Source organism: Chelonia mydas, chromosome 1 (assembly GCF_015237465.2).
Source record: "Chelonia mydas isolate rCheMyd1 chromosome 1, rCheMyd1.pri.v2, whole genome shotgun sequence".
In the NCBI taxonomy this organism is placed as follows: domain Eukaryota; kingdom Metazoa; phylum Chordata; order Testudines; family Cheloniidae; genus Chelonia; species Chelonia mydas.
Window position 1 is genome coordinate 227,512,749 of NC_057849.1, and position 21,904 is coordinate 227,534,652.

Below are 21,904 nucleotides of genomic sequence, written 5' to 3' on the forward strand. Positions count from 1 at the left end.
CCAGGTTGGCCCAAACAGTTATGTTCTTCAACCTAATGAACTTGTCAGCACAGTCCCTGATCACAGTTCTGTTCTACCTGACATCAATTCTCAAAACGAAGGTCAGATGCAACCCAGACAAAGTATCTTTACCTCTGATAGTGCAGATGCTGGCTGGTTAACTACCATTGAAAGAAGTTGTTCAGCTGAAATCCAGAACATCTCGGTGCATAGCAAAAACCACTCTACTAGATTGAGCTAAATGGAAAATATCTCCCTTTGGAAGCTCTAATTTCTGCTATTCAGGACTGTCTTCTATTTGTAAAGCATTCAGGACTATCCATTGGCTCTGTAAGGGTACATTTGGTAGCAATAGCAGCACATCACTTCCTGTTTCAGGGGTTGCATGCTATTTTCTCACCATATAGTGAAAAGATTCCTCAAGAGCCTCATTCATGTATTTCCCAGTTCAGGAATCCCCTCCTTCCTGGGACCTCAACATGGTATTAGGTGGTTTAATGGGACCATCTTTGAGCCCTAGCAACCTGCTCTTTATACCATCTATCCATAAAAAGTGTCTTTTTAGTTGCTGTAACATTAGCTTGGAGGATAGAAGAAATTCCACATGGCTGGTTGACCTCACACGATGTTTCACAGAGACAAAGTAATTTAGGCCGCACTCTAAGTTTTTGCCAGAATTTTCTTTATTTGTACTTAAATCAACAGATTCTGCCAGTTTTCTTCCCCAAACCCCACAAACTAAGGGAAAGCTGAGCTGCACAGCCTTGATGTGGCTAGGGCTCTTTTATATTACCTGGACAGAACAAGACCCTTCAGGAGCTTCCTTGGGCTGTTTTATACCATTTGTAGATAGGGTTAAAGGTCAGGAAACATACCCATTTAGACAATCTTTGGGTGGATCTGTATTAAATCCTATTATGATATAGTTAAATTAGATCCATCCTTGCATGGATTCCATGACTCACCCTCCATTCCTGCTATGGAGTCCTATACCATCTGGATTCTGTATTAGTGAAGGAATTGAGAGATGGCTGGGCCTGCCTTTTGTGTCCTTGGGTGGTGGCATGCAAGAGCATCCAGAGTACAGCCACAGCCCCAACAGACGCTGCTAGCCAAAATAATTTGATTTTGTGTGCATTGGGCATGTGTGTAGCAGAAGTGGAAACCACATGGACAGCACTTTTTGAATCATAGTTACTGTAAGGTAGCTGCTCTTTCTTGGCTGTCTCCTGATCTCATCACCAAGTCATCTGAATGCGTCTGCTTTACAGATGTCTCTGGAACTCCTACATATGGTACTTAAAATGCTTAAAGAAAATGGAATCTAGATAGCCCTAGGTGATTCATATTCTCATTAGCTCAGTTGCTTTCAATACTTTTACAAGATTTCATTACCTTGCAAATGAAAATTGCCCCCTCTTATGGCAGTCTGAGCTGTTGTGTAACATATGACCTAGAACAAATTAACTTTACTAAGATAAATAAAGCAGATGTTCCTGTTATATTCTCGACATTGACTGTTACAGTATTGACCAGTTCACCATTCTGTGAACCTCTTGTATTAGGCCATTAGTAACAACAAGAACAATTTGCACTGCATCTTTTTCAGACAAAAGAAAAGTATGAAAAATCACTGAAAGACCTGGATCATGTTACACCTCAGTATATGGAAAATATGGAGCAGGTATTTGAACAATGTCAGCAGTTTGAGGAAAAACGTCTGCGTTTCTTCCGGGAAGTGTTACTAGAAGTTCAGAAACACCTTGACTTATCTAATGATGTGAGGTAAATTTAAAAGACTTAAAACATTTCTTGCTAAAATTGCTTTAATGTGGCCATTAAATATTGTGCATCCAATAAACTAGAGTTTACAATAGTCTTTCTAAAGTATGTGTCTTTTATATGGCATTAAATCTAAATATTCTAATAATTCAATGTTAAGCCATTTCCATTCTTTAATTTATTATTTTTGTTCAGGATCAGATGTTGGGAAGAAGATGCTAATCTGGTAGCCTGCTTTAAAATTTAGTGATCTGAGATTTTTTTGTTCCACTCTTACTTAAGGTTTTCAGAAGTGAACGCTTGCCAATTATTAAAAAGAAATCCTCTTTAGAATTTAATTTAGAATTTAGATTTTAGAGTTTAGAATATAAAAATGGCAGAATAGAAAGTTAAATATGCTTTTAATAACACTTGGTTCTTGACAGGCTAAACAAGAATTCATTAATCTCAGACTACACAGATATAACTGCATAAACATGTCTGAAACTAATTGTTAAAGGGACAAGACTGAAGTAGTACTGGAGATATTGAAACAATTTTCCATTTGAAATGGATTAAAATGTGAGGTAACTGTTTTAAAGAGAGTCCACCATTATTGGGGATCTTGCCCATATCTGTGTTCTGAAGGCTATTTTTACACTTTATCTATTTCTCTTTTCTTGCACAGATTACTCTAATTGCTGACAACATTGCCAAGAAATATATATTGTATGGAAACATAATGGCCAATTATTGGGTTAATTCTTTGTATTAAAAATTCATATCCCTATTGACTATACTTCAGATTTCTGGCATTTCAGGTTTTTCTAGTTTAGCTTAATTTTCCTAGTAAATATGTTTATGAACATAATTTACATTAGAATTAATTAATTCTACACTAAAACTATAATAAAAACAGTCTCCAGTCTAGACTAGGCAAGCCTGATGAAAATTTGCATAACTGGGTTTTTAGGCAATATTATAAATGAGTTCATACAAAAACTGGTAAACATTTATCACTTATAATTTGCTATCACTGATTAATGGCTACACAGAGGGTGGTACGTAAAATGACTTAAATAAAACAAACACAACCTTGAGAGTTATCAAAAACTCAATATCTGGGCTATATAGCTTTTCTTTTTATTTTGCCATTATTGCTAAGTTTTGCACAAGAATTTCATACAGATGTATTTGTCCTCATGTAAATCATGGTGTTTTGGCTCATGTAAATCTTGGCTCATGGTGTTTTGGCTCATGTAAATCATGGTTAAAATATACATTTTTCTATTCCGATTAGTGGGTTTACCAGATTTCTAGCAAACATATATATTAAATGAGAAAACAAATTTGTCTTATAGTTACAAAAATATCTATCGTGAATTGGAGCAGAATATCAAAACCGCGGATGCTATTGAAGATCTGAGGTGGTTTAGAGCTAATCATGGTCCAGGGATGTCAATGAATTGGCCTCAATTTGAGGTAAGAATTTACCCCTTTTAAAAACCTATGTTTTTGATACTTGACTTTCTTTCCTTCTTTCCCTTAATGGAACAGTAATTTTTTGTTTAAAAAGCTGAATATTCCTTGCCTCCCTATTTTTGTCTTAATTTTTTTAATAGTTTTTGGTAACTGAATCTAACACTTGTAAAAAGATCTGATAGTTAAAATCATTCATATGTCACTTTTGTGGGTCAGTTTGTTGTGAACTATGCTTTTGCTGGCACAACTGTCTCTCGCTTCCAGATAAAACATCCTGCATACTCTGTGCTATGACTTGGACTTTAACTCCTATCCCGTTAATATCAACAAGCAGCTAAATGAAGTACAGAAAGCAAGGGCTTTGCTGTAAGAAAACATAATAACTAAACCACTTGTAAATCCATACTGTTGAAGACTTGAGTGTTTAAAAATCCATGTAAAAGTCAAGAATTATTTTTACTTAACTTGTTTCCAACACCTATACAGAAAGCAGTAGTAAGTTTCACTATACACTGTAATTGCTACTAGATACCATTAATAGCATCCTGAAGACAAGTTTCTATGTAATTTACTCCATCTTTCTAGTTATCTGTTTTATATACTGGCAACTAGTTCACGTAACGTATCACAAGGCAGGAATCTGGACTGGATGTTGGCCACATAAACTTGTTTTATAGTGGCTGTTAACATATCTTCCCCCAAATAAAATGGGTGCTAAAAGTATACTTAATGGGAAGGAGCAGAAGTTTTTAAAAAGTTTCAGCTAATTTTGGGGCACGAAGTTGATGGAATTAAAATGTCACTTTCCTCAGTATGGGAACATTGGAGACTACATGCTTGAGATCACTGCCTGGCAAAATGCATTTTAGCAGTATTAATGTGTTGTGGTGATTTCTTTTTTGTTTTGTTTTTAAATATCTTGTGGGTGAGGGGGCAGTTTCCACATGGATGAAATGCTGGTATCAGGATACTACTGGAGTGAGGGTGGGAAAGCTCAAATTTAAGCAAGCATAAAAATATTATGCTGTTGGGTTTCTTGGTGTGACGTTTTGAATGACATGACTACAGTTGCTTTTTATGCATGGGCTGTGCCAGGCCTTTTGATATATAAGATGCAGATACAAATATAATGTGAGTTATTATTTTTCTAATAGAATAATATATTTTTTTCTTTACATGCAACAAGGATGAAGTAAGTAAAAAATTTTATGGTCATATTTATAAATGTTGTTGTCATACACAAGTCATACAAGTATGATTAAAGCAATGGTCCTTGTTAAGTTATGGCACTGTAAACTTCCAATTTATATCTATACAAAGTTGTTCAAAGAACTTGTTCTCTATTGAAAACAAATTGATGTCTGCTTGTTAAGACTGATAGAACTTACTAATTGTGTAAGCCGGGGTAGTCAATTATATTTTGTCAAGTGTCAAATTTCTTGGTCAAAATTCAGCCCCCCTTCCCATACCCCCCAGTTGCCCCCCCCCCCCACTCCCCGATCACTCTTTGGCTCCCCACCCAAAGAGTAGGGTGACCATATTTCCCTAAACTGAAAACGGGACACACGGGGTTGGTCTGCACCACCTGGCGTTGCTGCTCCCCCCCCAATATTCCTCCGTGCCCCCAGTTGAGCCAAGTAGCAGAAATGGGGGCAGGGGCGAAGAGGAATGGGTATGGGTTGGGATCTGGGCAACAAAGCATGGTGTGACTGTGTGTGAGTACTTTTGAGCTCAGAACCAGGAGGTGAAGCTATTGGACTACGATCCAGCTAGTAATGCGATGCTGTTTTGTGGGCTGGGTTAGCAGAGACACAGGAAGGAGGCATTGGGAAGTGAGAGGGACCAAGGAGACTCCAGATACCAGCCCTAGAGAGACGGTAGGAGGCTGGGATGTGGCAGAAATGGGGAAGGAAAGAGGCCAGTTGGGGTTGGAAAGGGACTGGCGAGGGCTCTTGGGACTGGCCTCGAAGGATGGTGGGTGGGGAGGACACGAGGCCGGGGTGGGAGACTCTGGAGTCCAGTTGGGAGCAGGAGGCATCAGGGGGAGGGAGTCGGTCCCCAGAATGAGGGGTTGGGTGCAATTGGGACAGGGTGGGGGTATTGGTCCCTGGAGTGAGGGGCTGGGGGCAATCGGGGTGGCAGGTCAGTCCCTGGAGCAAGGGGTCTGGGTCGGGGGCAATCTGGGCACAGACTGAGGGGGGTACTCCAGCCCCGGCTCAGCTGCAGCCTCCATTGAAAAGCGTCTGGAGGTCTGGATTTGTCCTCCGGTCCGCCTATTGACTACCCTTGGTGTAATCCAATGGTAATACCAGCATGTAGAGCTTTCAGATTGATTTTTTAAACTTCACTTCATTTGAATGCCTATTTGAGTTCTTTTCCTTTTTGTACAACAAACCCAACTCCAGCTTCTTCTTCGAGTGCTTGCTCTTGTTGATTGCATCGTAGGTGTGCGCGGGCCCACATGCGTGGTCGTCAGAGACTTTTGCCTTAGAGGTATTTGTCGGGTCAGCTGTGGTGCCCTTTGGAGTGTTGCGCTCATGCCGTGGTATATCAGGCTCCGCTGTCCCTACGCCCTTTCAGTTCCTTCTTACGGCCCGTGGTGGTCAGTCGGAGTGCCTCTGTCCCTTGCTTTGCAAGCTGTCAGCGTTTTTTTGCCCTCATATCTCAGCCTTGTGCTTCCAGCTGTAAATAGTTCAATCATTTGTTTGTTTGTTGTTAAGCAGCTGTTAAGTGTTCAGTTAGTGTCCCAGTGGGGACTTTGCCCCAGGCAGGGCATGCCCCGGTCTCCGGGTTTTAAGCCCTGCTAAAGGTGAAGCAAGACAAAGCAACTGTTACCCTCATAGCCCCAGCGTGGCCTTGTCATCATTGGTTCGGCATGCTGCAGAGTCTTTTGGCAGCCACCTCACTGCAGCTGCCTCTTCAGCCGGATCTGCTGTCCCAGAACCATGGCAATGTGCTGAATCCGAACCTGGCGATGCTGCACTTGACAGATTGGCTACTGCGTGGCTAAGTATGGACAAACGGTAGTGCTCTGCTGGTGTCCAACAGATCCTGCTGGGCAGCAGGAAACCCTCCACCATGGCTACCTTCACCATGGGCGAAGTGGAAGCGGGTCCCATGTTGGGCCTCTGATCGACACATTCGTGCTGAAGAGGCCCTGCTGCAGGAGATCCTGGACTATGTGCTGCACTTTAAGATCCAGGGCCTGTTGCTATCTTTGGTCAGGGTACACCTGGCGGCCACTTTGGTGTTCCACCCTCCATTTCAAGGCAGGTCGGTCTTCGCCCATCCCATGATGGCGCGGTTCCTGAAAGGTCTGGAGCACCTGCACCCGGTTGCCCCTTGGGACCTGAATCTTGTTCTGTCAAGGCTCATGGGTCCCCCTCTTCGAACCTTTGGCTTCCTGCTCTCTCCTGCTTCTCTCCTGGAAGGTTGTCATCTTGGTTGCTATAACTTCGACCTACAGCATGTCCGAGATCAAGGCGCTCGCATCAGAGCCGCCTTATACGTTCTATATATATATATATGTTCTATAAGGACAAGGACCAGCTGCATCTGCACCCGGCTTTTCTGCCCAAGGTCATTTCCCAGTTTCATACTGGTCAAGACCTATACTTACGGGTACTTGGTCCAAAGCCTCATGCGACAGATGAGGAACGCAGGCTGCACATCCTGGATGTCAGATGGGTGCTGGTCTTCTACATAGATAGAACCAAGCCGTTCCATAGGTCAACACAATTGTTTGTTGCCCAGTGTCTGTCCGGAGAATCTCATCTTGGATCACAGCCTGCATCCACTACTGTTATGAGATGATGATGGCTTTGGCAGAGCAATGCTCCAATATGCAAGACTGTGAACTCTGAGCCGACCTCAGAGGATTCTGCTTGTGAGTCATCCACAATGGAATTGACATGAGCAAGCACTCGAAGAAGAAACAATGGCTACTCACCTTTTTGTAACTGTTCTTCAAGATGTGTTGCTCACATCCATTCCATTACCCATCCTCCTGCCCCTCTGCCGGAGTTGTCTCAGAAGGAACTGAGAGGGCATAGGGCCAGCGGCCAGGAGGATATAGCGCGGCACTCCAGAGGGTGCCACAGCTGGCCCTACTGATACTGCTAAGGCAAAAGTCTCTGCGCACGTGGGCACGCGCACACCTACAATGGAATGGACATGAGCAACATATCTTCAAGAACAACAGTTACGAAAAGGTAGATAAGTTTTATTTTACCCTTAAGTGTGGGAGATGTAGAAGAAACCATAGAATACCATGTGAATTAAAGATTTTCCCTAGTCTGTCCATTTTGTCCTTTGTATTGCTGCAGTGTTGTCACTTAATTCCTACTTTGAATTAACATTCAGTTCAGGATTGACTTTGCAGTGGTCTATTGTGTTCAACTCTTCACTCATGCCTGCCTGTCTACCTACTCATATGCCTTTAAACGCTCCAAAATATCGAGACAGAGATACTTAAACACATGAAAATCATGGAGTTCCATGATCAGACTTCAGTCTTACTGATTTTTTTCTAGCTATTGTGATAGATCCAGGCCAGTTGGGTACAGCAGAGTAATAGAAGGCAGATATACTGGCCGCTGGATAAGCAGTTTTCTGTTCCCTGATTGACCAGAGCAGGGGCTGCTCCAGACTAGGGTTGACACATGACTCCAATTAACCTGCAGAGAGTCAGGTGAGGCCATTAAGCTAATGCGATACTATAAAAGGGCTCACTCCAGTCAGGCCGAGGAGAGCCAGAGGAGAGGAAGTGTGGCTGAAGGGCTGGGTAATGAACACACCCTCAGGCCACTGGAAAGAGAGCCCTAAGGTAAGGGTGAAGAAGGTGTTGAGAGAGAAGTGGGAGAGCTGTGTGGAAGTGGCCCAGGGAAATGTAGCACCTCTGGCAGTGAAAGGTCGGCTGCTAACAGCTGCTGCCATTAGGGTCCCTGGGCCAGAACCCGGAGTAGAGGGTGGGCCCAGGTTCCCCCCAGCCCACCGCTACAGAAACACCTCCTGGGATGAAAAGACAGGCCCCTGTCAGGACAGGAGGCTAAACTGTTTTGGAATAAGCCCGTAGGGACAACAGAGACTGTGGGAGTTCTCTCACCAACCTCCTTGCTGGCTTTTGATGAAAATGGCTCAGTAGACTGTAACCCTAGCCCTAGAGAGAGAAGGGCTATGAGGAGGGTCGCAGCGAGCCTCTGAGGCTAGCATAAACTGCCTGGAAGTGCAGGATCCACGGGGACAAGGTTGGAGCTCTGCCACAATATAAAATAATGGGTTTTAGCAGCAATAGCTCAAATGTATTAAATTAGGGAGTTGTACCTTAAGGACATAAAGTGAAATGCAAAATCACCACATTTCATGCAATAGGTCACTTCTGAGATAGTTTACTTGTTTAACAAGTTGACTTTCCCACATATCATTCTTGACATGCTGCTTATCTTTTAAACTGAAATCTTGAAAGCTATATACATTATCAATGCCTGGCTGTTCTGTAGCAGTGGAAGAGCACTCTGTGTACTACCTGTAGTGTCTGTTTTTGTGGTTTCTCCCTTAATTTTAGATTACTGGCAGGTGGATACAGTCATCATGGGAAAGTTTGGCATTTTTAGAGGCAGGGAGATAGAATGTAAGGCTTCAGTTGGCACAAAAGTTAAACCAGCATATTGCTTCTGACATTGCCAGTGGTTCACTTTACTCTTAATTTCCTTGCTGATATCCAGGGCAAAGCTTTAATCTTTATGCTATTTGTGCAGAACAGCTGTATTGATTCACATAAGCAATGGATCCTTCAATGACTGTTTCCTTGCAGACCCATAAGCTTGACCATAAGAGAATTTTGGTGCTCTCACTTTTTAGAGAGAGAATTTAAAAAGGTATTCTGCTGCCACCTTCCTAATCCTTATTTTGTTTATGTATCAAAGGTAAAGGTTTTCCATCGTCTGTTGATGCACTACAGTGTTTTGATAGTCACAGTGAATTTCCCTCCCTTCATCGGGGGAGGGGCGAGGAATGTTGGGAGAGGAAGCTCCCTGTGAATGGGGAGAGAGGAAGGGGGAGGTCCTGAGGATTGGGGGGATGGTTCGATGCTGGGAAGGAGGATCCTGGGGCAGTTCCTACCTGCTTTCTGGCCCATTCCAGCCCTTCTGGGTTTCATTCTCTGCTCCCCAACCCAATCCTGGGCCTCACAACTGCTGTTCAACCCCTTCTGGGTCCTGCTTCCTGGCCTGATCCAAGTCCCCACCACAGCTGCTCAGGCCTCTCTAGGTCCTGATCTTGGGCCTCATAGCTGTTGCCCCACCCCCTGTGTCCTGCTCTCATCAACCCCTCCTGACGAGTTTATGCAGGGGCAGAAACCTCCACAATATTTCCCTTGTGGGGGCACTACTCCCTTGCCTTCTGCCACCTCTGGGCTTTAACTTTCTTAAAACTAGAAACAGACAAGGTGAGGAAAAAAATTAAACAAAGATTAGGTCTACTGTAAAACTGTAGGCTAAACATATGTCAAAACTAGAGGGTATTGGAAAAGAAGAATATGCATACCAGACTATAACATACTTCTGGGAAATTCTGCGCAACTGTGGCACAGCAGAAAAATGCCCCCTGCAGATTCCATTTGCTTCCTTGCAGAGAATGGTTTCTGTGGGGAAGCAAAGAGTAGCTGCATCAGTACTCGCTCACCCTTCCCCAGCAGCTCAGACCTGGCCGTTCAGGCAGCGGGTGGGGGGTCTCGGGATGCCCTGGCCACCCAGGGACGTTAGTCCCAGCTGCAGGGGGTTGGGGGGAGGACGGAGACTGAGTACCCATTCCTCCTTCCCTGCACGGAGCAACTGGGGCTGGGTCAGATCAAGCCCCAGGAACTTCCCTTGGCTGCAGGAAGCTCCACACCACGGGGCTTGGGGGTGAGGGAGGAAGGTTCAGTGGGGGGTTGGGTGCGGATGCACGGAGGTTGGGCGGACAAGGGAGCAGCTTCCTGTACGGTGACCCCTCCCCTCCACGCACCTGGACACCCCCCATCCCCCGAGCCCCCTCCGTATCAGGAGTCCCCCCACACCCAAACCCCCCCACACTGCACCCTGCCGAGTTTCACCCCCTGCATCAGGATTCCCCCACACCTGGACACCCACCCCACTGAGCCCCAACCAGCTGTACTCTGACACCCCCCCCACCACCACTGATTCTTAACCACCTTCATCTGGACTTCCCTACACAGTCCCATTCCCCCTGCACCCAGAACCCTGCACCGAGCCCCTGTGCATCTAGGTTCCCCCTTGCACCCGTATCCCCATCGAGCTGCCCGCACCCAGATTGCATCTAGTACTCTAATTCTTCACCAAAAAATTTAAAATTCTGAGAAGTTCTGCATATTTTAATTGTCAAAATAACACAAACACAATAACAATATAATCACACCATTTTCAATTATTTTAGTAATTTATTTCAAAATACTTGTCAGCAAATAATTGAAAATGGTGTGATTATATTGTTGTTTTGACAAATAAAATATGCAGAATTTTAAAATATTGTATGCAGAATATTCAAATTTTTTGTCACAGAATATTTAATTTTTTGGCACAGAATTCCCTCAGGAGTATAGAACAGGGTTAAAAAAAGAACTAGGTAAGTTCGTGGAGGTTAGGTCCATCAATGGCTATTAGCCAGGATGGGCAGGGATGGTGTCCCTAGCCTCTGTTCGCCAGAAGCTGGGAATGGGTGATGGGACAGATCACTTGATGATTACCTGCTCTGTTCATTCCCTGTGGGGCACCTGGTATTGGCCGCTGTCAGAAGACAGGATACGGGGCTAGATGGACCTTTGGTCTGACCCAATATGGGCGTTCTTATGTTAGCAGTTTTCTACTGGTCTGTGAACCACTAGTTCTCTGAGGAGAGTCTGCTGGCTCCTCCTTGTTTTCAGCTGTAATATCATATTAAGACAGCTAAAAATATTTTAAATCATTTTTTTCCAGTGACTGAATAGGAAGTGAGGTAATCTGAGATTTGTTAAGTGATTGAAGAGCCCCGATACTAACAGTTTTACATAGGATCAATATTTGTATGCAGAACAAAATATGCCAAAAACAACTCAGTGAACAGAAACTATAACTTACTTATATATACTGTGACGGGGCAAGGCCAGATGGCTATAGAAAAGTAGTGGGAGATAGATATATTAGCTCCAGGCTAAACAAATCCCTGGTACCAGGTTAAGTGAAATGGCAGCTGCTCCAGGTCAATTAAGACACCTGGGGCCAATTAAGAACTTTCCAGAAGGCAGGGAGAATGCTAGGTTGATTGGGACACCTGAAGCCAATCAGGGGCTGGCTGAAACTAGTTAAAAGCCTCCCAGTGAGTCAGGTGGGGGTGCATGTCAGGAGCTGTGGAAGGAAGTTGTGCTGTTGGAGAGGCTGAGTAGTACACACCATATCAGGCACAAGGAAGGAGGCCCTGAGCGAAGGGTGAAGTGGAGCTTGCCGAAGTGAGGGCTGCTGTGGGGGAAGTAGCCCAGGGAATTGTACGTGTCATGGTTCTAAAAGGCCAGCTACCATAGCTGATACTATTAGGGTCCCTGGGCTGGAGCCGGGAGTAGAGGGTGGGCCCGGGCTCTCCCCCCCGCCTTTACCCCTGATTAATTACTGAGACTGGGAGACAACAGAGACTGTGCAAGGAAGGATAACTTCTCCTCACCTCCCTCACTGGCTTATGATGAAAATGGCTCAGCAGACTGTGACCCTTGTCTCTAGAGAGAGAAGGGTTACGTGGAGGGTCACAGTGAGCCTCTGAGGCTAGCGAAATCTGCCAGGAAACGCGGGACCCACAGAGGCAAGGACAGAGCTTTGTCACAATACCTATGATTATCAATTGCACCAACCACCTCTTGCCTGGCCTTAGTTCAAGTGACAGCCTCAGGTTAAAGTTGTTAAATATTGAGTGGCTTTCATAGTGCTGGGCATGGTTTAAGAGGCTCGGAGAAGCATGGGTGTCCTCAGGATTCCAGCAAGGATGCATCCTCTGAGTGGATGGCAAGGGAGAGAAGAGAACAGATCTAAAGATGAAGTTGAAATATTTAAAGTCTTTTGTTCTCATTGCATACACAACTGATGAACTGTCTTACTATAACTGAATTTCAACATTAAATATTGTGCTGCTGATTAGCTTAAACTCTTACTAGCTTCTTTTGCATTCATTTTGCAGGAGTGGTCTGCAGATTTCAATCGTACTCTCAGTAAAAGAGAGAAGAAGAAGGCTTCAGATGGAGTGACTCTAACTGGTGTCAACCAGACAGGAGATCAGGCTTTGCAGCATACCAAGCATAGCAGGTAGAACTTTTTTTATGTCCGTGAGAGACCAAGGCTGAAAGAATGGTATCTTGAAGTACATTAGGTGGATACGGGTCAGAAATTTCACTACTCACCTAGGTAAAGGGAATATGGTTCTGTTATCTCAGAACAGGACTTAGTGGTTTGCAATATTTCTGCGGTTAGGTAACAAACAGAAAAGCCCTTAAACTTCAGCTTTCTGAAAGGGTTGTGCAAGCTCATTGAATACTTTGGTTTTATCTTATTTTTGTGTTGCTCAGCATATCTTTATCTGTCTGTCAGCCTAGAATTGGAAGAAATCAAACTTCAGCTGAAACTGAACTTTCTCTTAGGTGGCTTTTTGTGAATTTAAGTAAAAAAATGTGTTCAGTCAGTTGCAAATGACTATATTAAATAGAAATGTTGTCTGCTTTGACAGCTCATTACTATAATAGTCGAGTTACACTGAGGGATCTACTGAGCTTTCTGATAAGTCTGGAGATTTTTAAGTCCTTTGCAAATCCTTCACAGCTTAGAGAGAAAAAAGTATTATACTTAAGTGTATAATATTTATATGTAGTGCTTTTGGGGGCCCCTGTACTGTCCTAAGGGACCCAAGCAATGTGCTTGACTGGAGCAGGGTAACTTGACTGGAGAAGGATAACTGCTAGTTAGGTCATTTTTAGTGTGACACTAATTACATATACATTTGAATCCATGAGCAGATAGGGTCACCTTAATGCTTTTTCTCTCCCAAATAGCCATCTTAGTGTCCCGAGTAATACAGTGCAGTCATTACAATCAAGTTACAATCCCTTTGAAGACGAAGATGATACGGGGAGTACTGTCAGTGAAAAGGAGGACAATAAAATCAAAAAGTTGGTGAAAGAACGTTTTTTAAATTGTTTTCACACTTGCTCTTTCTCTATCCAAGGTTTCCAATTTTGGGTTTCTACAAAGGCACCATATTGTGCATGGCAGTTCTTATGAGAAGTCATATAAGCAACATTGTAAACCTAACTTTTCTTTTTCTAACAGAGATTGTGCATGTTGCCTTAATCTCCTCTGGTTTGAAACTATACTGAGGTTATTGGCAGTGGTAACACAATTTACCAGTTGCTTGTTGTTCTATTTAACTGTTCTACAATATGTGAACTCTGACAGTCTACGTGAAACTACTGCTGGAGCTTTGCTGCTGTGTGTGCACTCACTGGACAAGTCTACTTTTAAGACTTTCTCTCCACTTAATACTTTCTCAATTACCTGTTTCATTGTACCAGTCCTGGTGTCATATTATTGTATGAATGTCATGTGCACACTCCGCAGTTGCCTTTTCTTTAACTATAAACAAACTACTTGCTCTAAAAGTATTGCTCTAGAACAGTGTTTCTCAACTGGTGCGTTGTGACCCGTGGGAGGTCACAAAAAGCAATTAGGTACTTGAGAGGCACTGAAAATTTTATTACCATCTAAAGCAAAGAAAATCTTGCTTCCCCACAACCTCTGCACACCCTTATCTTTCAAAGTTAAGTTTTTCCTGTCACTCAACAAACAAATATTATGGACTTATCACTTTTTACTCTTTTATAGTAAATATAAGGAAGTTGCAAAATGTTTTGACTTTATTTAAAGTGTCACCAACCTAAACATGTTAAGAAACACTACCCTAGAAATATAAAATTTTGAAACATTGGCTCTAATGTATAAACCATTAAGTTTATACGTAACTAGATAAGACTAGTATTATGGTGTTGATGTATGTAATCTCAGTTAATGTTTTAGAGTAAACTACAATTTTAAATTGCTTTTAGTGTTAGCAGCTCTGAGAAAAACCAAAGCTACCCTACAGAATGGTCTGATGAAGAGTCTAGCAATCCGTTTTCTTCCACTGATGCAAATGGAGACACAAACCCATTTGATGAAGATGCCTCCCCTGCCATGGAGGTGAGAGTACGAGCACTGTATGACTATGAAGGCCAAGAGCATGATGAACTCAGCTTTAAGGCTGGTAAGTTTACTTCATTCAATTAAAATGTTTGTCAGAGGGGAAAACATGAGCAAGTACCAGAAGAATATGGCTTTCTCACCTCTTCTGGGTACCATGAGAACTGGGATTTTTACCAACAAACACTTCAGCTCTAAACGAGTCTCACATTACAGTAGAGGGTTTATCTGAAAACGATCCATCCTCCTGTCTACAAACATCTCTTCATCCTGGAAGTGTTGGCAGTGCCTCTTCATACCTTGCAGGTGCAGGGAGCACTAGCTGCTGGGAAGGAAGCTTTCTGGAAGTGAAGGGGGATATTGTGAAACGAATTATCTCTTCTTCATTGGGGTGGCGGCGGCGGCTGCTGCTGCCACCACTTTGTCTCCCCAGAATTGCCAACCTGGAAGATCAAAAATCACAAGACTTGGTGTGGAAAAAAAAGTATCACAAGATGAGTGTGAATCATGAAGTTTTTTGGGGGGGAGGGGAAGCTTACTCTATCTTTTTTAACAGCTTTAACTGGAAGTACCATTTTTGCCTCCTGCTTCCCCACTGTGCATATTTTTAGGTTAAAAATTTAATATTAAATATGCCCACAGATTAGGAAAGATTTCTTCCTCTTCCCCCTAGTTGGAAAAGACTGTTTTCCCTCATCCTCCTCTGTCACCCTCTATCCCAGCAGTTCTCAAACTATGGGTTATAACCCCAAAGTGCATCATGACCCCCTTTTAATGCGGTCACCAGGGCCGGTACTAGACTTGCTGGAGCCCGGGGCTGGAGCCCAAGCCCAACAGCTTCTTCCCTGGGCAGTGGGGCTTGGACTTTGGGTTCAGCCACGCAGGGCTGAAGCCCTCAGGCTTCGGCTTCACCCCTCCCTGGGGTTGTGTAGTAATTTTTGTTGTCAGAAGGGGGTCACAGTGCAGTGAAGTTTGAGAACCCCTGCTCTATTCTCTGAGGTCATCCCTTGGGTATACTCTCTCCAGATCTCTCCCTTGCTTGCTGGGTTACTACTGTCCTCTCCTGAGCCATGAGCCCATCCCAGCAACAAAAGGAAGGTTGGAGAATGTAGCTGAACTTGCAGGGAACTGCAGTGTGGGAGACATGTTCTAGTCCACTTTCACCCCAACATAAATACACACAAATTGCTCACTTGCTTTGGTTAACAGTGCAGCACTTTAAGCAGGTAGGTGCAAGCTGGAGGTGTTGCTGACTCTGGCTGGGGTTCTTTTCTGGTATTTCCTGCAGCTGTGCTAGCCTGGCAAGGTGATTTCTCATTTGTTCAGCACAGGAGTGGAGAGCTTGAAACGCTGCAGGAAGAACCTAAGAGCAGTAGCCTTCGATGGTAGCAGGCTGAAACTGTATCAGGGCCACTAGTTCAGGCTGTAAAAACCAACAGCTGGTGCTGCATCCAGATCTGCATTTTCACAATCAGCTCAGTCAGAATCTCTGAGATGATAGCTGTTGTCTTGTGCGCAGCTTCTAAAAAAGATGCAGAATCACAGCTTGCAAAAATGAGATTTGGCCATCTTTGTTCCCCTTCCCTCAGTGTCTGCTTTTTCTCTCAGTGCCTGCTTCTGGCCCTTTATTCATTCTCTGATGGCTCACTTAGGGCATTAGGTTACAAATGGGAATAACAAGATGAAGTTAAAAATTTGAGAAGCTTCTGTTTTTTCTAATTTCAAGTTAATCAAACCTTACTATATTCAACTACAGTGAATACAATGAGTATACAGCTGGGTTGTTCCTGCTCAAATGTGCAGCCATAAAATAGTTAATATTGACACTAACCAGTGGCGCTTAGTTAAACCCCCCTCCACCCCCCAGGGAGACGGGAAGTTTTCAGAGCTGCTGTTTCAAACTGTTTGTCCCCAGATTCAATTAAGGCTGTGTTAAGGCATATTCAAAATAGAAACACTGGACTGGAAAAGACCACCTGGGTTATGGAGTCCAGTCACCTGCTATCACAGGCAACTACATCATATAACCCCACTGATAAACTTATCAAGCTCCATCTTAAAACTAGTTAGGTTGTTGGCCCACGCTACTCCTGTTGGGAGGCTGTTCCAGAACCCCACTCCTCTGGTGGTTAGGGACTTTCGTCTAATTTTCAACCTAAATCTATTAGTGGCCTGTTTATACCCCTTTGTTCTTGTACTGACATTACCCTTTACCTGAAATACTCAGTCTCCCTTTCTGGCATTTATCTCCTTGATTTATTTATAGAGAGCAGTCATATTCCTTTTTAATCTTTTTTTTTGCTAGGCTAAATAAAACAATCTCTTTTAGTCTAATCTCATAACATAGGTTCTCCATTCCCCTGATCCATCCTTGTAGGTCTTCTCTGCACCTGTTCCAATTTGAATTCATCTTTCCTGAACATAGGTGACCAGATGAGATCCTACTGGTGTCTTGTACAATGGCATTAATACTTGGCCATTCTCTACTGGAAATATCTCACCTGAGACAGCCTAAGATCGTAGATGTCTTTTTCACAACCACATGACATTGGTGGCTCATAGTCATCCTGCGATCAGCTAATTCACTCAGATTGTCTCTTCTGGGATTTCCAAATGAGCCCCCATCTTACAGCAGGAATTCTTGTTGTTAGTCCTAAGTGCATGACCTTGCACATCTATATAGACAGTGCCTCCTAAGTTTGTGTCATCAGCAGATTTCTTACCCACACCTACTTTTTGTGCTGAAGTCCTTAATGAAAATACTAAATGACGTCAGTCCCAAGGTCACTCCTGGAAGCACTCCACTAGTAACTTCCCTCCAGCCTGACAGTTCTGCTTTCAGTGCAACCCATTGTCATCTCTTCTTTAGCCATTGTTTCACCCACTTTACAGTGTTTGTATTAATCCCATTCTTCTCCAGTTTAATTAATAATTTACCATGTTGTTCCGTATCAAAAGTTTTACTGAAGTCCAGATTACATCTACTGCATTTCCCTTGTCTAAAAAACTAGATATGTTTTGAAAAGTAGATATCCAGTGAGTCTGGCACAATTTACCTTTGGTAAACCAATGTTTCATTTTGTCCCATTTTTCCATTTATCTGTGGTAAAATACGCTCTGTGATCACAATAATCAGCTCTCAATATTTTTAAACAAATTGGGGCTACCAAAAGTGAGTAGTGTTCTGGTCTGCTTTAAATCCTGTCCTGATCAAGGGGAACAGCAGTAACAAGACAGACCAAGCTCCTATTTATTCCTTCCTGGAATCAACAGGAGCCAAAAATTGCTACTCATCCACAGTGGATTGTGGCAACTTCTGCTCTTCTCCTGCTTACCTAGCTGACATGGAGATGTGCTAATCCCTTTGGGACACAGCAGGTAATATGTCAGACAAGTGATAGGTGCTGTATTCCAAGGGATTAGCACAGTAACCCCTGTCTACAGCAAAATGAAGCTATGTTTTATGTACTGGGATGTAGAGGTTACCTTGGAGTCAGGTATTCTGGGTTCTATTCCTAGCTGTGTGACTTTGGTTAAACTATTTAGCCCTGCTGTTCTCAGTAGAAAATAATCCTTAAAATGTGGATAATACTTACCTACATTAAAGGAGACATACAACCTGTTTGTAGACATTTAAATATGCATATAGGAAAGATGCTTAAATAAGCACATATTAGACACAATCCATGTTATAGTTTAGTATATCGGTTACATCAGTCCCAGGTTTACACTTGGAAGGGGCCCATTACGGACCTATCTAATCCATCCACTCTCCCAGGACAGTTAAGTGCCCAGGCCTTGCTGTATGAGAGGCTCCCAGGCAATAGGTCCCGCTTGCCTGTAGAGGGCTCACTGCCCAGCGGCCAGGCTCTGCCATGTGATCTGGGCAGTGCTGCTGGCTGCAGGGCTGGTGGGCACAGACAGGCTTTTGGGAGTCACGTCCCAGGGCTCTGCCCTGTTTTCCAGTGTGGCTCTGGCTCCGGGTGGTCTCTGCTGTCCACCGCCTGCGGGGCCCCACCTGCCTCTCCAGGGCCAAGCCGCATGTGACTGGTGCAGAGGCTGAGCCAGTCTCGGCCAATGGGGGGGCAGTGCAGGGGGCTTGGCTGGGCCTTTCCAGGCAAGTGGGTCCTGAAGGAGCGCGGCCCAGGCAGGACACACTTCCCCTCCGTCCTGGCTGATCACACTGCTCCTGAGGAACCAGAGCAATTCCCACCCCAGGACTGGCCCCAGCTGCGCTGCTGGCTCGGTCTGGTGGACATGGTCACCTCCCAGCGGGACCTGTGAGTGTAGCTGAGGGGTATAGAATGGCTACCATAAGGAATTATAGGTTTTGTGCAACAGTCTTAGAATGCGTGAGACTTCCGTTATACTGAGCATTTGAAACAGAAGTTTCTTGAGATGTCTCAACTTCCAACTGTAAAGCTGGGACCACAACACCGGAAATTAAATCCTAATGTCCATTATGTTTATGTTTAAAGGGGGAGGTAAAAAAAAACTAATGTAGGGTGGGAGATATTTATTTTTTTCACAATATATCCAGTAGGCATACCAGTAACCTACCAGTATATTTTAGAGAGAACATGTCTTGGCGCACATTACTAAATCCCTGCTATATAGCTTTTTGCTACATGCCTTTGTAGCTATTTTTTATGTATAGGGAAAAATGGTGTACATTAAATGGCTGTAAATCTCCTTAGTGTAAAAAAAGTCATTTTTTGACTTGGTAGAGGTAATTATGCTTCCCAAAATTAACCTTTTCTATCCACACTCCCTAGAAGGGTAGGGAGTTAATACTAATTTATGTAATTCTTAAAATTTTATTTTCATTTTGGTTAAGCAGAGTGTTAACTTTTTGAAATGTCAGCATTATTATACTTCACTTCTATAAAACTCCTATCATCCAAGTATCTTAAAGTGCTTACTGGATGCCTTCATATCATGTGTGAATGTTTATAAAATGGGATATTTTTTGCTAAAATCAAAGTGATGGTAAAGAGTAGAGTTAGGAAGCATTTATGGTGGGGGTGGGTAAGGAAGAAGGGTAGGTATCAAGGATAGAGTTTATACTACGTTATTTTCTGTTACTACCAAAGTGGTGATGGTTGTCGGACATTAAATTTATTTTGCAGGGGATGAGCTAACTAAAACAGAGGATGAAGATGAGCAAGGTTGGTGCAAAGGACGTCTGGATAATGGACAAGTTGGCTTATATCCTGCAAACTACGTAGAAGCAATCCAGTGACAAAGGATTAAGTGATTCTGGAAGTATTATAATAACTTCATAAGCCAGTACAGAACACGTTGCTCACAATGAGGGGAACTGAATGATGTATAGAATGTATATATTTCTTTTAATGCAAAGGAATGATGGATTGATATTGACTTTGTGGTGATTTAGAGACAAAAGCTAGAATTGGCAATTTGAAAACAAAATTGCAATTTGTACACAATGGAAAACAAAAGGGTCAGGTTGAAAAATATAGTACAAGAAGGAAATTCCTCGTTAGCTTCTTTCCTATCTAATCTGTATTACCATGGTTTTTGCATTTTCTATTCTGGTGCCCTAATCCACAGCGTGTGGGGTTTATCCTGATTTTCATTTAATCAGTTATTTTAAGTGACCTTCAGTAATTTTCAACTTGAATTTTGAAGACTGTCGTCATTGATTTTCTGTTTGTTCTTAGCAATGTCTGAAAGATGCAGTATTTTTTTATTTAAATCCTGTGTAGGTAAGCACCTTTTTTTTTTATGCTTGGATTTTTCAATTAATACTTAAATTATGACAGATTGATTCACCAGTCAAGTGAATGAGAACTTTCCATGTTGTAATGTTAATCTTTCCATGCTGTCATCATGGATTAAAGTTGTACAAACAAGTATTGTATTTAATAAATGTCTGTTACAGAAGATTGTTTTGTAGCAGCTATATCTGCATATATTATGGTTGGGTTTCTATTGTGAATGCTATTTATGCATTTTGACGTTTAAATGTCAGTTTCCCAAATAGATCGTAAATCGCATTCAAAAAGCAAAAATAACAGAGAATATTTAAAACTATTTCAGTCATCATCTTGCTGAGAAATGTACCCTTCTGTAAATTATTAATGATTTTATCAGTGATTTGGAAGGTTAAACATGTATGAAGACTAACTTTCAAGCAAAGGAGACTGTAAAATAGACTAAATTGCTTTTTATTAAGAGGCTCTTTATGTTGTGTATATGTATATATACTTTGATATTCAAAAAAATTTAAAGAGCATGTCTACTGTTAATTTTGCGAGCCTTCTGACTGTTGATTAGGTTTAGACTCTGCTTGAAAACTTAAATTATAGGCATATTTAAGTCTGCATTGTTATTCCCTATTAGTTGTGCTGTATCATAGAGCAAGTATTCTGTGATTCAGATTCTCAGAAATATAGTAAATACAACAGTATACTCTAAATCTGTATTGGTTGGTAAATTGTGGCTCCAAATATAAATTAGCTTTAGTAGTCCCCATGTGGATTATTGTAGCAGAACACTGTAAAGTCTTCTACATCTTGTTTGCAGCTACAGCTCAGTCATAATGGTGTCAAATAGTATATATTTGTGACATTTAAAAGATGGGTTATACATGTTCTAGCAGGTTTTTGTCTTTAAAAATCATCTAAAACTTATCAGGTGAGTCGAAATGCTATGTTAGGAAGCTACACTGTAATCAAATTAAGAAAACTATTTTCATGTAATTAAAACACTTTAGGTGTTCTTCAGCTATACTGTTTGCTTTTTGAGATCATAGAGATATATTTAGTCAACATTTCTAATGAGTTGAAATGTACAGGCTTAGGAGGTGGATGTATGTATGTACGTCATTAAAAATATACCAGCATAATTGCTCATTCACAATATAAAGACTTAAAAACTGTCAAGAATTTGGGGTCTTGGTCTCTGTATTCGAAACTATTTTAGAAAATTAATAAAATCTGTTAATCTCTTAAATATACACAATGAACCTCTTACTTCCTAGTGGAAAATGAAAATTTAGCTGTGAAGCAAATAGTCTATGCATTTCACTGCAATTTGAGATGAATAACCAAAATTACGTTGAGTCTACGAAATCCGTAAACTAGTGCATGATATGAACAGAAGCCTGTCCCCTTGGTAAAGAAGGAAGCATGGCACCAAATTTAGACTGTATTGGCAAAAGCTTGTAATGAAACATATTTGTAGAAGAAGGGGAGAGGGTGAATTATTGCTTCAGTCTATTTACATCTGTCTATAGCCCCAGCACTCACGTGCACACCTCTTTTGGGAGATAAACCCAAAACAATACTGTCTTGCTCTGTATAGAAAAATCTGCATACTGCAAGCTCATAAAAATCCGCCTTCTTCCTCAATGTGAAAAGAGATGTGCACAACTTCTTGCCCCCGATCCCCCC

At 42.4% G+C, this 21,904-nt stretch overlaps 1 protein-coding gene across 18 annotated transcripts in view; it reads left to right on the plus strand.

The window, feature by feature from the left end:
- Positions 1-21,464, plus strand: part of PACSIN2 (protein kinase C and casein kinase substrate in neurons 2) — a 127,061-nt gene extending 105,597 nt beyond the window's left edge. For 8 of the 18 annotated variants that reach the window (XM_037915054.2, XM_037915061.2, XM_043538179.1 and 5 more), the window contains 7 exons: positions 1,610-1,785; positions 3,123-3,243; positions 4,430-4,435; positions 12,439-12,563; positions 13,304-13,420; positions 14,354-14,550; positions 19,616-21,464. In XM_037915054.2, coding sequence (XP_037770982.1) covers positions 1,610-1,785; positions 3,123-3,243; positions 4,430-4,435; positions 12,439-12,563; positions 13,304-13,420; positions 14,354-14,550; positions 19,616-19,728 — 855 coding nt within the window. In that variant the 3' untranslated portion in view covers positions 19,729-21,464. The remainder of the gene's footprint in view (positions 1-1,609; positions 1,786-3,122; positions 3,244-4,429; positions 4,436-12,438; positions 12,564-13,303; positions 13,421-14,353; positions 14,551-19,615) is intronic. The other 10 variants (XM_043538191.1, XM_043538197.1, XM_043538205.1 and 7 more) reach the window with 3 other exon arrangements.
- The last annotated feature ends 440 nt before the right edge of the window (positions 21,465-21,904 follow it).